This window comes from Balaenoptera borealis (genome assembly GCF_965194805.1).
Source record: "Balaenoptera borealis genome assembly, chromosome: 9".
In the NCBI taxonomy this organism is placed as follows: Eukaryota; Metazoa; Chordata; class Mammalia; order Artiodactyla; family Balaenopteridae; genus Balaenoptera; species Balaenoptera borealis.
The window spans coordinates 107,749,829-107,763,922 of NC_138873.1; the positions used below are offsets into that span (position 1 = coordinate 107,749,829).

The 14,094-nt window shown below is 37.4% G+C and overlaps 1 protein-coding gene across 3 annotated transcripts in view; it reads left to right on the top strand.

Annotated features, from left to right (window-relative positions):
* Positions 1-14,094, top strand: part of ADGRB3 (adhesion G protein-coupled receptor B3) — a 790,409-nt gene that overhangs the window by 741,560 nt on the left and 34,755 nt on the right. For 2 of the 3 annotated variants that reach the window (XM_082405028.1, XM_082405029.1), the window contains exons 24-25: positions 2,883-2,981; positions 3,310-3,481. In XM_082405028.1, the coding sequence (XP_082261154.1) occupies positions 2,883-2,981; positions 3,310-3,481 (271 nt within the window). The remainder of the gene's footprint in view (positions 1-2,882; positions 2,982-3,309; positions 3,482-14,094) is intronic. The other variant, XM_082405030.1, reaches the window with a different exon arrangement.

Consider the following 14,094-nt stretch of genomic DNA (forward strand, 5'->3'; position numbering starts at 1 on the left):
GTTATTTCATCTTTCTGCAGCTCAGTCTTCTCAACTGTAAAATGGGGATAATAACTCTCGCCTCATAATAGAGTCTATGAAATACAATGTGTATAAAACTTTCATTAGAATTTCTAGAAAATAGCAAGCACTCACTCAGCAGTTGGTGGCTATTGTTATGATGGGTGAAATGAAGAAACCAAGCTGGACAGCTTGCTTGCAAAGGACCCTGAACTTCTGTCAATCAAGCATCCATCATTCCACCATTCATGACACTGAAGTCAGAAAAAGAGACGAGATTATCAGAATGAGCTTAATGCTAAGGATTTAGTAAACTCAGTCAGAATTTTTTTCTCATTTGATTATTTTATACGTAACATCCAGTTTGATTCACAGAGCTCTTTGTAAGAGATAACATAGGTTTAGGAGAAATGACAACATTGTCATATTATGAATTTAGAAATTATCCATTTCAATCTACCTATTAATTTTTAAACCTTTATTTCTAAAAATATCATTAGAAGTTACACCTGTTTTAATGGAAAAACTGAGTCAAACAGTTTTTGGGGTTTTTTTTTTTTTTTTTTTTTTTTTGGTACAAAGGCCACTCCTGGAGAAATAGAAATGACGTTAATACAAGTTGTAAAAACAGAATGCTTGTTACTGTTCAAAGCAGCAGAAAAACACTATTAAAAAATTAATGACTCTAGGCTTAAATTTTTTTTTCTATAATAGCAAACCTTATTTTAGCTTAAAGGTTGAAATTTGCTCTCTATTCCAAAGTGTGATTGAATATCTTTTTTTAGAAGATATGAGTATTTGCAGCTAATTTTTAGTTCACAGAGAAGCAGTGGGGCCAGTGATAAAGACTTCAGGGAAGAACAAATAATCAGAATTATCTAAAGAAATATTGGGCAGGAAGCTAATTGATTAACTTAACAATTGATCTCCCTAATTGTAAATATTGACCATTTCAGTTTGTTTATATATATATATATATATATATATATATAAAACAAGTGTTTCTTTTGAAACATTATTATTTAATTAGAATCAAATATGGTACCAAGATGTTCCTCCTCCCATTTTATCTACTTCTTCTATTTCCTTTCTTCTTTTTATCATCAATTATTAGAAACTGCCAAGCATATAGTTTATGCTCAATAAAGATTTATAAAAGAATGAGTGAATGAATATTTGAATAATAGTACAATAGTTTGATAAGTTTTGTAATACCCAAACTAGATTAACTTTTTCTAATACATAAAGTGTATTTACCAAGGGGGAACTTATTGCAAATATCAACACATATAAAATGATAGTTGGAAAGAATGAAAACAAGATACAATGACATGTGTCTATTTAGAACATCTCAAGTAAAATATTTTATTTTCTCTTTTTTTTTTTCTGCAATGGAACTTTCTCATCTACCATTTTAAAGTATATATTGTGGAGCCGACTGGTCTAGGCCTTCTCCTGGGAGCAGTTTCACACACATCGGCCATTGGGGCATTCATGAACCAAACTGGGTAGACTATTATTACTTCTTATTTGGAAAAGTCTGGACACCTGTGGCTAGTACATATGCCCTGGGTTGAAACAGTAAAATGAACGGTTTAGGATCATTCTCCACCCCCATATCTAACTCTGAGAGCTTTGATTTTTCTCACGGGATCTATGGATCAATTTACTTAATAGCTTCCAGATTTATCATCTCATCCAAGTGCAATTCACCAGTGAAGGCACCTCTTTGAAAGAAACCAGACTTTCTGAATTAGGAGCCCCTTATGACTTTCTCTGTTCTGCCATTTTTATTTTACACATGGTAATACAGGCCCACCACAATATTATTTTTATAAAAAACCTACTGGGCAAACCTATATTTTAGGCATAAACATCACATGGGAATGGACAAGAGACCACAGAAAATTATTTCAAAGTGTTTTGAAATTGATTCAAGTAATTCTTTTTTGTTTTTTCCTAAAATGATAGGTTTCTAAAAACCAGTCATTTTCAAAGGAATTTTTTCTAAAGAAAAATGTGTCAAGTTTTTCTACATAGTGTGACTTTGCTTCTATGAGATAGTAGATTGAATCTGAATTTACCTGCAATATCCTCTAGACTTGAATAGATCATTTAAAAGCTATTAGGTTGAAAATAAATAAATAAATAAATAAAAGCTATTAGGTTGGAGTCTATGACAAAATGTGCAGAAAGAATATTTTGAACTTGGTGACTATGTTAAATGTGTTTTATTAAAGCAGAAAACTATCACTCTTTTTATTAGCAACTAATATTTCATCAAATTTCATCAGCCCCTATATTCAGATCATCCTAAAATATAGACAGTACATTGATGCTATAAGAAATTTCCAAATATGAATATGTTGAGATAAAAGCTACATCTTCCACAAATGACTAAAAGCCTAAAATACATAGCTCCCTATATTGGACTTCTGAGATACATGTGTACATTTCAGAAGGGTTTAATTGATATTATGTGTTTTCTGTAAGTGACATTGAAAATCTTTGAAGCTAGGAATCCTTACCTGTTTGATTATCAAGGGTCTGAATAAAGGGTTTTCACTGTATGTCCACACAAACACATGCTTTTGTTTAACTCAGTGTATTGGGCAACTTTGATCTGTAGACACAAGGGCCATTTATGGTGTAAATGATGGAAATATGCTTTGCATGTAACAAAGGCCCATATTATTAAGCGGTGAATGTTACAAAAATAATGTGTAGTGTAAATGCATCTTTAACACGACCGAGAGCGTTCTTCTTTGATAAATATACTTTTCTGCATGAAATCGTATTTAAAAGCTAACTTGCAGTGGCAACTTTTTTTTGGTGACAATTCAATATTTTGTTCTTTTTGTGGGTGTTCTGTTTGTTTGCAGTCAGATGAGTGAGCCTCATAGCGGTTTGACGCTCAAATGTGCCAAGTGTGGAGTAGTTTCAACAACAGCTTTGTCAGCCACCACCGCCAGTAACGCCATGTTAGTCCCAATCATTTACATCTTCTTGTGACAAATCTTTTACCGTGCATGTGAGAAAATGCTACGATGGAAAAAAAAAAAAATCGTGTTTGCTAATATTAGAGCTAAGAGCATACTTAAATATTTATAGTTTGCAACGGCTTTTGTAACTATTGTGGGATTGTTTATCAAAAACTAAATAAAACTATCGAATGTTATCTGCTTTGTGGTTTCCAAGTTAATGTCTTGGTGCCACCTACAAGAATGCTTTGTTGAACTGGGGTATGGTTATCGCCTGGGGCATACGTACGTGCAGCTACGTAATGTCGCTTCCTCTGTGTTCCAACAGGGCGTCTCTTTGGAGCTCCTGTGTGGTGTTGCCCCTTCTGGCTCTGACGTGGATGTCTGCAGTTCTGGCCATGACAGACAAACGCTCCATCTTGTTTCAAATACTTTTTGCCGTGTTTGATTCATTGCAAGGCTTTGTGATCGTCATGGTCCATTGCATTCTTCGGAGAGAGGTGAGAAAGATCATTCTGCAAGAGAGAAGAATGATACTTAGAAGAGTATTTTCCATGTTAACAAATAGGATCTTTTCTTTTAATAACTTGATCTTCAGGTTAAAGCTGGTCTCCTCTAAAGACAATCATTTGGGAGTCAACGCTAAAGAGAAATGCTAAGGCAAAGTTCAAGGGGGCTCCTTGGACTCTGAAAGTGACATATTAAAACAGATGGGGTGATGCAAGGGAAAATGCAACCAGAGGTGCCAAGAGCCAGGGACAGTGGGTTCAAGAGAGGCTATGATGAAATCATAGGTGTAGATAAGAGGGTGGGCAGCGTACCTGTAAAATGTAATTGTGATGGTATTTCTTAAACCTGTTCCTTAACTCATGCTTCTACACACAGCATAACCCCATTCCTCATACTTAACAGACTTTGGTTTAGAAAGAAAATGTTGAAGATGAACGAGGGGTTCTTTTGTCTCTGTACTAAGGTGCGGTTAAGGTTACTCAAAGGGGATGATTTTGATATGGATGTCAATGCTCAGAAAATACAAAAAATGGACACAGTGGAGCGTGATTGGGCAGCAATTGTCCCCAAGGACTGTAGGTCTATAATCACAGTGTTTCTCCAGGTCCTGGTGAGGTTTGTTGGCAGCAGTGAAGGAAAGAAGTCATCCTTCATGAGACACTAACCTGCGCCAAATCCATCCAGATCAGTGATGGAGTTCAGACTTGAGTTGTTTAGGGATAAAATATTGTTTTCCAACTGGTGCAACGATTATTCTGAGTGCTTGGAAGCACCAATACAGTGTTTACAAGGTTTATGAGTCAGTTGAGCATTTACTCTGGGGACGGTGGTGACTAAAACACACAGTGACACAGTGCCATGCTAGTAATTTTGAGAAGATGGTCTCCACTGTCATTTTGCATTATCTAGCTTGTTTGACAACTTTATTATGATGTGCACATTGAAAAAAGACACATGAGCATCTGAGTATACATCCCATAGCTTTCACTGTGATGAGTGAAGGTAAGCACAGGTTTTTACCTCATTTACCAGATGAGGAGAACAGTATTTCTGAGCTACTTTAGTATAATACAGATGTCAGCAATAAACCCACATGTGTATTCCAAGAACATCGTATGATGAAAAACAATGAAAACAGAAGAATGACTTCACATTGCAAGGGGAAGGGGGGATTTCATCATTTAAAAAATCTGATCTAGCTCTTCATTACCAAGACATCACAAATTTCTACCTAGAATATCAGCATTAAAAATCTTCCAAGTGTTGAATTTTCTATAGACCAAAGTTGCTTAAAAGTTAAAAAAGAAATTGAGCTATGTTCTTCTCCAACCATAACTATCCTGAGAGTCTGCTGTGTTAATGTTATCTCTAATATGTTAATGTTATTTCTAATATGTTTATGTAACAAAATTGTTCAAAGTGTGTAGACACATAGTACATTTTTGATTGATGATTAAGGATGAATAGTGTGGGCTGTAAGCAAGATCCATGATTTATCTGCATGAGATTTTCAGAAGATATTAATACTTTAGGTGTTAAAGAGGAAAAAAATGTCCCAAATCTAAATAAGCCTCTCTTTTTCTTCAGAAATAAGCTCTCTAAAAAGCCTTGGGCTATGATAAAAATATTCAGGTTTTAAAGTGACAGATATTTTGTTGGCTGATTATCAAAGTTGTGCTGCTTACATGAAGAAAAATATTTGGCACAAAAATTCAATTCCATCAGAACTTTCCCATACTTGCTAATTGGACTAATAATTATCAAAAACATGATTTAAGGGTAATTAAATCATATAATAAATGCTTCTGTTAAATAGGTGTCTGTAAATATATATTTTCTGTATTACTTGGGAATAAGAATATGGATATTGGCCCTGTTATTATTGCATTTTCAATGATTAGTTCAAATTAAATAATTTTATAGCTGATAAATTAATAGCAGAGTGTCATGTCTCTCATTCCAACACTGAAATGGAAACTTGCATATCTAGTATTTTTTCATTGACCCTTAAAAATACCCTGTAACAGTGCTATAAATACACAGAGCAGATTTCAGTTATAGGCAAGTCTCTTTCAGAATTCCTCAGTGGAAATTGTTACTGAAAAACCAAAAGAACCCTGTTTAAATTTTGCAAATCCCAAAGACCACATCATAAGGATGTCTCACTGAATTCATAGAAATTCTTTCTGACCTTCTAAATGTGTGTTGCCCGACACCAGCAATGGGTCTATCTCATATTACCTGTGATCACACTGCCCTAGCATTAACCACAGTTCAGGAGAATAAGGCATCTTTCCATATCCTTGCTATCTCCTGTGAACAAACATTTCATAAAAATAGACCAAAGCAAATAGACTCAATAGCTACATGTAAAATATTGTATAATGACTCAAATCTAGTAATCTACTTGATAATCCCATGGGAGATGCTAGGAATACAGTTTTATCTCTACTGCTTTCTTTACTTTAAAATATTTTCGTCACAATAATTCAAGATAATTTGTATGGACTTTTTCTTTCTTTCTTTCTTTTTTATTTGTTTAATATTTATGGTGTTCTTGCTGTATGCCAGCACCTAAGCTAAATGTTTATTTTTTTAATATTTATTTATTTATTTGCCTGTGCCACACGGCTTGTGGGATCTTATTTCCCAACCAGGGATTGAACCCGGGCCCTCGGCAGTGAACGCGCAGAGTTCTAACCACTAGACTGCCAAGGAATTCCCTGGTCTTTTTCTTTCTTAAAAGTATATAAACAATGTAAGGAATATTTCCTTCAATTTAGAAAGGGACTGGGTACAGATAAGCATATTTCTGTTTCTGCGTATTTTTGATACATATTAACATAATATGGTTGTTTGTAGTCTTTAATGATTCATCCAATATGAATTCAAAAGGCTTTGGAAGCAATCTAAGTGTCCATCTACAGAGGAATGGATAAAGAAGATGTGGCACATATATGCAATGGAATATTCCTCAGCCACAAAAAGAAACGAAATTGAGTTATTTATAGTGAGGTGGATGGACCTAGAGTCTGTCATACAGAGTGAAGGAAGTCAGAAAGAGAAAAACAAATACCGTATGCTAACACATATACATGGAATCTAAAAAAAAAAATGGTTCTGAGGAACCTAGGGACAGTACAGAAATAAAGATGCAGATGTAGAGAATGGACCTGAGGACACGGGAAGGGGGAAGGGTAAGCTGGGATGAAGTGAGAGAGTGGCATGGACATATATCCACTACCAAATGTAAAATAGATAGCTAGTGGGAAGCAGCCGCATAGCAGAGGGAGATCAGCTTGGTGCTTTGAGACCACCTAGAGGGGTGGGATAGGGAGGGTGGGAAGGATGGAGATGCAAGAGAGAAGAGATATAGGGATATATGTATATGTATAGCTGATTAACTTTGTTATACAACAGAAACTAACACACCACTGTAAAGCAATTATACTCCAATAAAGATGTTAAAAAAAAAAAAAGTCAAAGATAAAACAACAAAAAAAGGCTTTACCCATATTGACTTTTACAGTCTTCTATGAAGCAGGTGGGTCTGCACAGAGGGGAAGAGAGCCTTGCAGTTTAAGGAGAAAAGAAATGAAACATTGTAACTGTGGCATTTTGAATGTGATATGTGTGGGGCTTCATCCATTTTAAGAGTGGCTTTGCTTTCAGTGGGTCGAATTGGAAAACCTAAATTATTTCAGGTCAGGAGGGGAAGGAGAAAGGATCACCCTACTACCATCTCAACTCAATTATATTTCACTTTTTTTCTAAAAAAGCAAATTGATTCTTTGACCAGCAGTTTGTTGTGACCTCCAGAGCTGATATCTTAATATTTCAGTTTCATAAAATGTGTATTCTTGAAGTACAGGGTCTTCTTCTGAAGCCCCTTTCTCTTTTGAATTGCTTTAGCAGATGTCACTGACAGAAGTGAAAACACCAAGAGGGAATAAGAATATTTTAAAAAATTAAACCATCTGATTTATCACAACACCTTACTTTCAGCAACAAACCTAGATCTTGGAAACTAATACGTGTCATACGTAATGAGACAGGATCTAACAGAACAAATACAGGTGCTTCCTTCATTTAGCCATCATTTCTTGAGAAGAATTCATTTGCAACAGGCACATGGCGACATAGCCACTATTTACTATTCTCCACATTGCTATGGAAGTTCTAACTGCACAAGAGTTATGAAAGCTTTGAAATAGTTCCTGTTGCTAGGAAACCACTTTCCTGGTGCCTGTACATTCTTCTCATCTCTCCTGTCTCTGGCTGTGCCTGGCTCTAAGACAGTCGGACAGCTTGATGTCAGCAGGGTAAAATAACAAGAATGGTAGTACAAAATAAGCTACACTAAAACCCCTTCACTGAGAGGAAGGGAAAAAGGAAAGTACTTAGATGGATAATTTTGTTGTATCGGTATATGAGGATGCATCAGTCACAGGGGCCAAGCTCATCTTTTCTCTTTCCCCAGCACTGACAGGAGAGCCAGGCTCTGCCAGAGGAGGTCCCAGAAGTTTCATCCAAACCTGGGAAGTGATTTTGTAGCAAATGCTTAAAATAAACATGAACAGTTTTTTTCTTTCTTTCTGTTTCTCCCACTCCCTTCCACCATTTTTTTTTTCTGTCAATGTCCCATTTCGTCTTATTGTTTTCATAAAAATACAGATAAACAAAATTATTTCCAAACACATGCCAGTGACTATATGAAGCAGACAAGCCTCCTTAGCTATCTCATCTAAAACCAATATTCTCCCCAAATCATTTTAAAAAATAAATGAGGCCCGTAGTGGTGAAATAACTAGAGAGCAATTTGAAAAGAGGTCTTATCGCATACAAAAAAGTTCAGATGGAGAGCTGCATGAATCTCCCAGCTTGATCTACAGGGAATTTAGGTAGGACTCGTGACCACGGAAGAAGGTACATTGTACAGTCCCCTGAGGAGCAGGGGCTTCAGTGGGTTTTGAAGATGGGGGAGTGGGTGATAGGAGACTTCAGAACTTAACGGGGTCCTGCTTAAGAAAGTGAAAGTTTCAAGTGGAGGAAAATGGAAAGAGGGTCCCGGGCGTACGACTTCCAAGAAATGAAGACTGTGGTGAGTGGTAGAGAGTTGACTCTCCTCTGAGACCACCTGGGGCATATGGGGGCATAAAACAAGTGAAGAGATTTTTTTTTAGTGGCTCTGACTGCAGCATCAAGAGAAAGACAGAACTGACGACATTTAAGGGCAGAGCACTAAGTTATGTTTTAGAGCTTTCTCCTTGAGGTGTGCAGTGGCCTTGGTGAGAGGCCACAGTGTGTCGTGAAGAATAGACTTTAGAGAGTGAGTGAGTTGCCCAGGGTGGGGAGTGTTAGGGTTTTGTCCTTGCTCGGAGGGAAGTTGGGTTAAAGGGAGAGCGAGGTGGGTTGCTAAGAGCTTTATCTTGGTCTGGCTGAATTGAAGCTTTCAAAAGAAATACATTTAAAGATTTTGTTTGTTTTGTTTTTAATAAGACAGAATGTGTGCCTGGAAGTGGGAGGATGGCTAAAGCTACTGCAATAAAGCTGGATTTTAATCGGAACAGAGGGTAGGAAGCACAGAGAGTGCCTTTAAATAGGAGCGTGGACAGGACCCAAGGAAGGACCATATAAAGCCCTCTATACTTTTCCCCAGAAATCACCAGCCTCCCTTCACTCAATAGTCATCTCATCTCTTAGGCAGTAAAATATAAGTCTTATATCTCACTCCAGATTAGGTTTTCCTGATTGGAGCATAATTGCAATTATGTCATGAATATTTCTTTTTTTTTTAATTATTATTATTATTATTTTTTATTTTTTATTTTTTATTTTTGGCTGTGTTGGGTCTTCATTTCTGTGCGAGGGCTTTCTCTAGTTGTGGCAAGCGGGGGGCACTCTTCATCGCGGTGCGCGGGCCTCTCACTATCGCGACCTCTCTTGTTGTGGAGCACAGGCTCCAGACACGCAGGCTCAGTAGTTGTGGCTCGCGGGCCTAGTCGCTCCGCGGCACGTGGGATCCTCCCAGACCAGGGCTCGAACCCGTGTCCCCTGCATTAGCAGGCAGATTCTCAACCACTGCGCCACCAGGGAAGCCCTGTCATGAATATTTCTATCCATCTTAATCTGCATGTGTGGTTCTCCAACTCCATACAGGAGGTTAACAAAAGCATGAAATCAGATTAGTACAATGGCGTCAGTGAACAAATGAAGACACAGAGAGCTCATGGCAGAGATTGGCAAACTCTGGCATGTCTGCCAGGTAGCACCCAGCCATGGCTTACTGTTACCCAAAATTCTTCGGAGTGCTTTGGCTGCGTGGAAGGGCAAATCTCACCTCTCTCTCTTTTCAGACCCCAGGGTCCCAGCTTGCAACAGTGTTAAACTGGCGACAGGAAGTTGAGTATGTTTGGGATAAAGGTTTAAAATTAATATAAGTAATAAGAGGTCATGAGTTAAGTTTTTATTTTCTGCCTTGACATGGATGGCACGAGGCTAAGATGAAGTATCTTCAGTGAAGGCATGGGTGGAGGCGTCTGGTGTATGACTTCCCTTTCTTTCTTTTCTCTTCGGCATGCAGAAGAAATAGTGTTACATTTTTTCAGATCATGTATGTGAAAGGCTGTCTGGGGCAGCTTATGGGACCCCCAAATCTGATACAAAAAAGAGTAAAAGCTGTGACAATTTTGAGACTAAGTGAAAGATCCTTTAGGTGTTAGAGAATTCCGATAGAAAATCATTAGGACTGAAATTTGGGACCGAAGTCCATATTTTCTCTTCAACATATAGCAAATGACAAACCATTTTTGTTCATTTCCTTTGCTATCAGAGGGGTCAAATAATATTTTAATAGTGTGTAGTCATTCATGGTGCTTCTGTGAATTGGTATTATACACATGAAATTGACAACACTCTTGTTCATTTAATGGTGAAATTATATGAAATTTCATGTAATTAAAAACCATTTGTACAGATGTGAATCAATAGAAACAATAGTCGATATTAGATTCAGAAAATAACCAGAACATTTAAGAAACTCCTCTCCTCCCAAACTAACAGTCTCAAAAAATTACAAGAATGTGACTTTATTTCTTTTCTTTGCTTAAAATGATCTTCTGGAATTGGAAGTCAGGAAGCAAAACTTGAGGTAAAGCTGTCTTCTTAAAAGGTGAAGCGTTGGGGTCTATAGCTGAATACAGAGCCTGTTTCAAACAGTGCAGCTCTCTCCTGAAGCTTCCTCTAAATTGCAACACTGCCAAGCAATGCTCCATGCTCTTCCCCAGCAATCTCTAGATCTGGCACCGACTTTCACAGTGGCATTGCCAGCTGTCTTCGGAGCGGGGACCAGCAGAGAAGCTCTCACTGGCTGCTGCTGAGATGAAACGAATCACTGTCCCTAGGGGAGGGACAGGAGAGAGACGTGCCCTGTGGACCTCTTTGAACTCTGGTCTCATCCAGGAATCTGTCCACAGGAAAAGGGTTGATAGCTTTCTCAGGAGATTTTAGAGCAGCCCCAGCAGGATCTGGTCGGGATAACGGTGGTGGTGCCTGGCAGGATCCTTTCAGAAGACAACCTGTTAGCTTATTGTGGTCACCTCACCTTATTTTGGGAGATGTTTCTTGCCACTCTTTTTTATTTCACAACATGAAACCAGGTTTCCTTAAAGTCTCCTAAATATTCCAGGGCTATCCACATATCAGTTCTTTGCTACACCCCCGATACTTTTTAACCCTCTGCCTGACCGTCAAGGTGAAAGATCTATGGCAGAGTATTATAAAAAAAAAAAAAGGACATTTTGAAATCTAGATTTTAACAGTGCCAAAATTGGTATTAAATATTTAATTATTCTAGACGGGTTTGTTTAAAAATTGTATTTACTGGTCCTACATAAGTTTAAAACATGATTGATATTGGACGAACTCAGGTATAATGATTTTAATATCTAAAAAGAAATTTTAAATTAAATTGGTACCTCAAATAAGTGACTTGTTCTCCACAGTCAGTCAGCTTAAGGAGCTTAAATAGTAAATATCTGAATCTTCTAACAGTTATTTTTCTTCAGTCTTAATCACAAAGCAAGAAAGACACCAAGACTATTATTGGCCAGTGTTGTAAATGCTACTTTTGGCACAGAAAATTTTAATTTCAGCATGCAATAGCCAGATCGAGATTCTGTCTTTTGTTTGTTTTTATGCTTTCTCCTTGTTCGGAATTAAAGTCCTTGTAGACTTGCTTTTTTTAAACTTCTAGTTGTTCTCCATAAATACAATACACATTAGTTCACCAAAGATAAAAGTCTCTTTGTTTACCTGATAGAACGTTCATTTAATTATCAAAATGTTTTCAAATAGCTGCAGATGCATTTTCCAGGTACTGTCCTGTCTGAAACACCCTTTTCTGTGATAACAGTACACAGTACAAAATCTAGTCTGATCATGCTTCCCTGTCAGTGTTGGATAAATATTTAAGGCTAGTTCAGCTAGATTGCCTGAATGCATTTTTAAGATTTTTTTTTAATAGAACAGAGGAGTTTCTCCTGCAAATCTTTCTGAATTAGAAGGAACAGAGGCACTAAAAGTGTCAGAGAATCCAACACTTAAATCATGGCATTTATATGACCATTAAAATGACCTTGAATTTACTGTAGAGTTTTTATGCTTCTCTGTTTTATATTTCTTGTGACTAGCATTGACTGATTCATGTAGCTGACATCATTCTCCAGTATGGAAATGCCTTTAATCCATTGTCATATTTGGGAGTTTGGTAGTTTATGGTTATCGATTTTGTATGTGTGTGTTATGAAAAAGAGATTTCTTTTATATCTTCTTCAAGCAATCAGATAGTGGATTTTGAAGAGAAACTTACAGGAGTTGGTTTTCCGTATTTCATTGTCAGACAAAAATATCCTTGACAACTGCACTCCGAAGGTCTGAAAGTAGAGTGGCTGGTGAGCAAGAGTTAATGTTTCGTTTTACCAAGGGCCACCTTTCATATTTTATAGATGCTGGTGTTCAGAAGCAGATTTGAAACAAATTCATGTGACAAGCTCCTGGAAGGCAACATTTCTAACATATTATTTATCTTCCTTTATAAAGTGCGTGCTTCTTTAACAGTTGCCTCGGGGCACAAACAGAAAATTGGCAAGTACCTATTTTTCTGACATTAGTTCTTAGAATTTTTTTTCTGAAACAGATATACTTTCTTAGTGTTTTCCCCCAAATGCAAATTTCTGTGTAACAGAAACAAGAGATCATCTGGCAAACAGGAGACGCATTACCCTAGTGTATAATGATCTTCTGATTATTAATTGTATCGCTTTATGACTCACAGCTATGACTTCTTAATCTAAGAAGCATTCGCTTCTAAAGAGTCTAGTTTGTCCATGCCATGTCTCCTCCAAGGGAGAAGCTGGATGAATTAGTTCCAAATGTACATCCAGTTCTTCAGGAAAAGATGATCAGACTAAATTTCACTGAGCCTGAACTTTTACTGATGTGTCTGAAAGAGGAAGTAAGAAATTACCTCACCCGGTTGTATCAGACAACTCCTTGTTCTTTTTTTCCAGAGAGTTCCAGATTTAGAGATATTAGAATATACACACTACTATATATAAAATAGATGAACAACAAGGACCTACTGTATAGCACAGGGAACTCAATATCTTGCAATGACCTATAACAGAAAAGAATCTGAAAAAGGATATATATATATATATATATATATATATGTATAACTGAGTCACCCTGCTGTACACCTGAGACTAACACAGCATTGTAAGTTAACTGTACTTCAATTTAAAAACGGTTAAAAAAAGAAATATTAGAATCGGAAAATGGAAGGGTCAGAGGATTTGGAGCCCATCCCCCTGCTTAATTCACAGCCATAGTGGTTGCATCACCAGGATCAGAACCTGAGGGGAGAAATCCACCAGGTGGGCAGAGGTCTCATGACGGAACTGCAGCCAGGGTTCAGTGGTGGTAACTAAACTTCATGTCACTTGCCACATCTTGCCGTTTGGGAAAGAGGCTGCTAACGAATTTTTGAAATGGATGAGAGGAGCTGAAAACAGCTTAATAGGCTCAGGGTTTTTTTATGGCCAGTACCTAAACTACGCACATCTCACAACCAAACAGTGATAGGATATTTTATATCCATGCTTTGCAAAACTGGACATCATTATGTTTCCCTTGGTGGCCCCTACCACAGTGCTTCAGGAAAATAGAAGGAATGCCACGTCATCTGTGCTTTGTTTGGTAACCCAATAAGACAGATTATAATAAACAAGGAGGGGAGTAACAATAATGTGAAGTCAGAAACGCCAAATACTAGTAAAATGATGTTGCCATTGACTTGACTTACGGTGATGCCCACCGGCAAGCTTGTTAGGGGCCTAATGAGCCGCAGGAGGTGGAGGGACCAGCTGACACAGAGGTACCATGACATCAGAGTAGCTGTCGGTTGATTTGTGTGTTTGTTTGTTATTCATCTATTCAGGTTTATCCACGTGCTGTTTAACAAAGGATTTAACGTTCTTTGAATTTCCTTGTGATGTGTTTGTTCGTTGCTCAGAATCCAGTTGTGAATGTATATTAAGGAAGT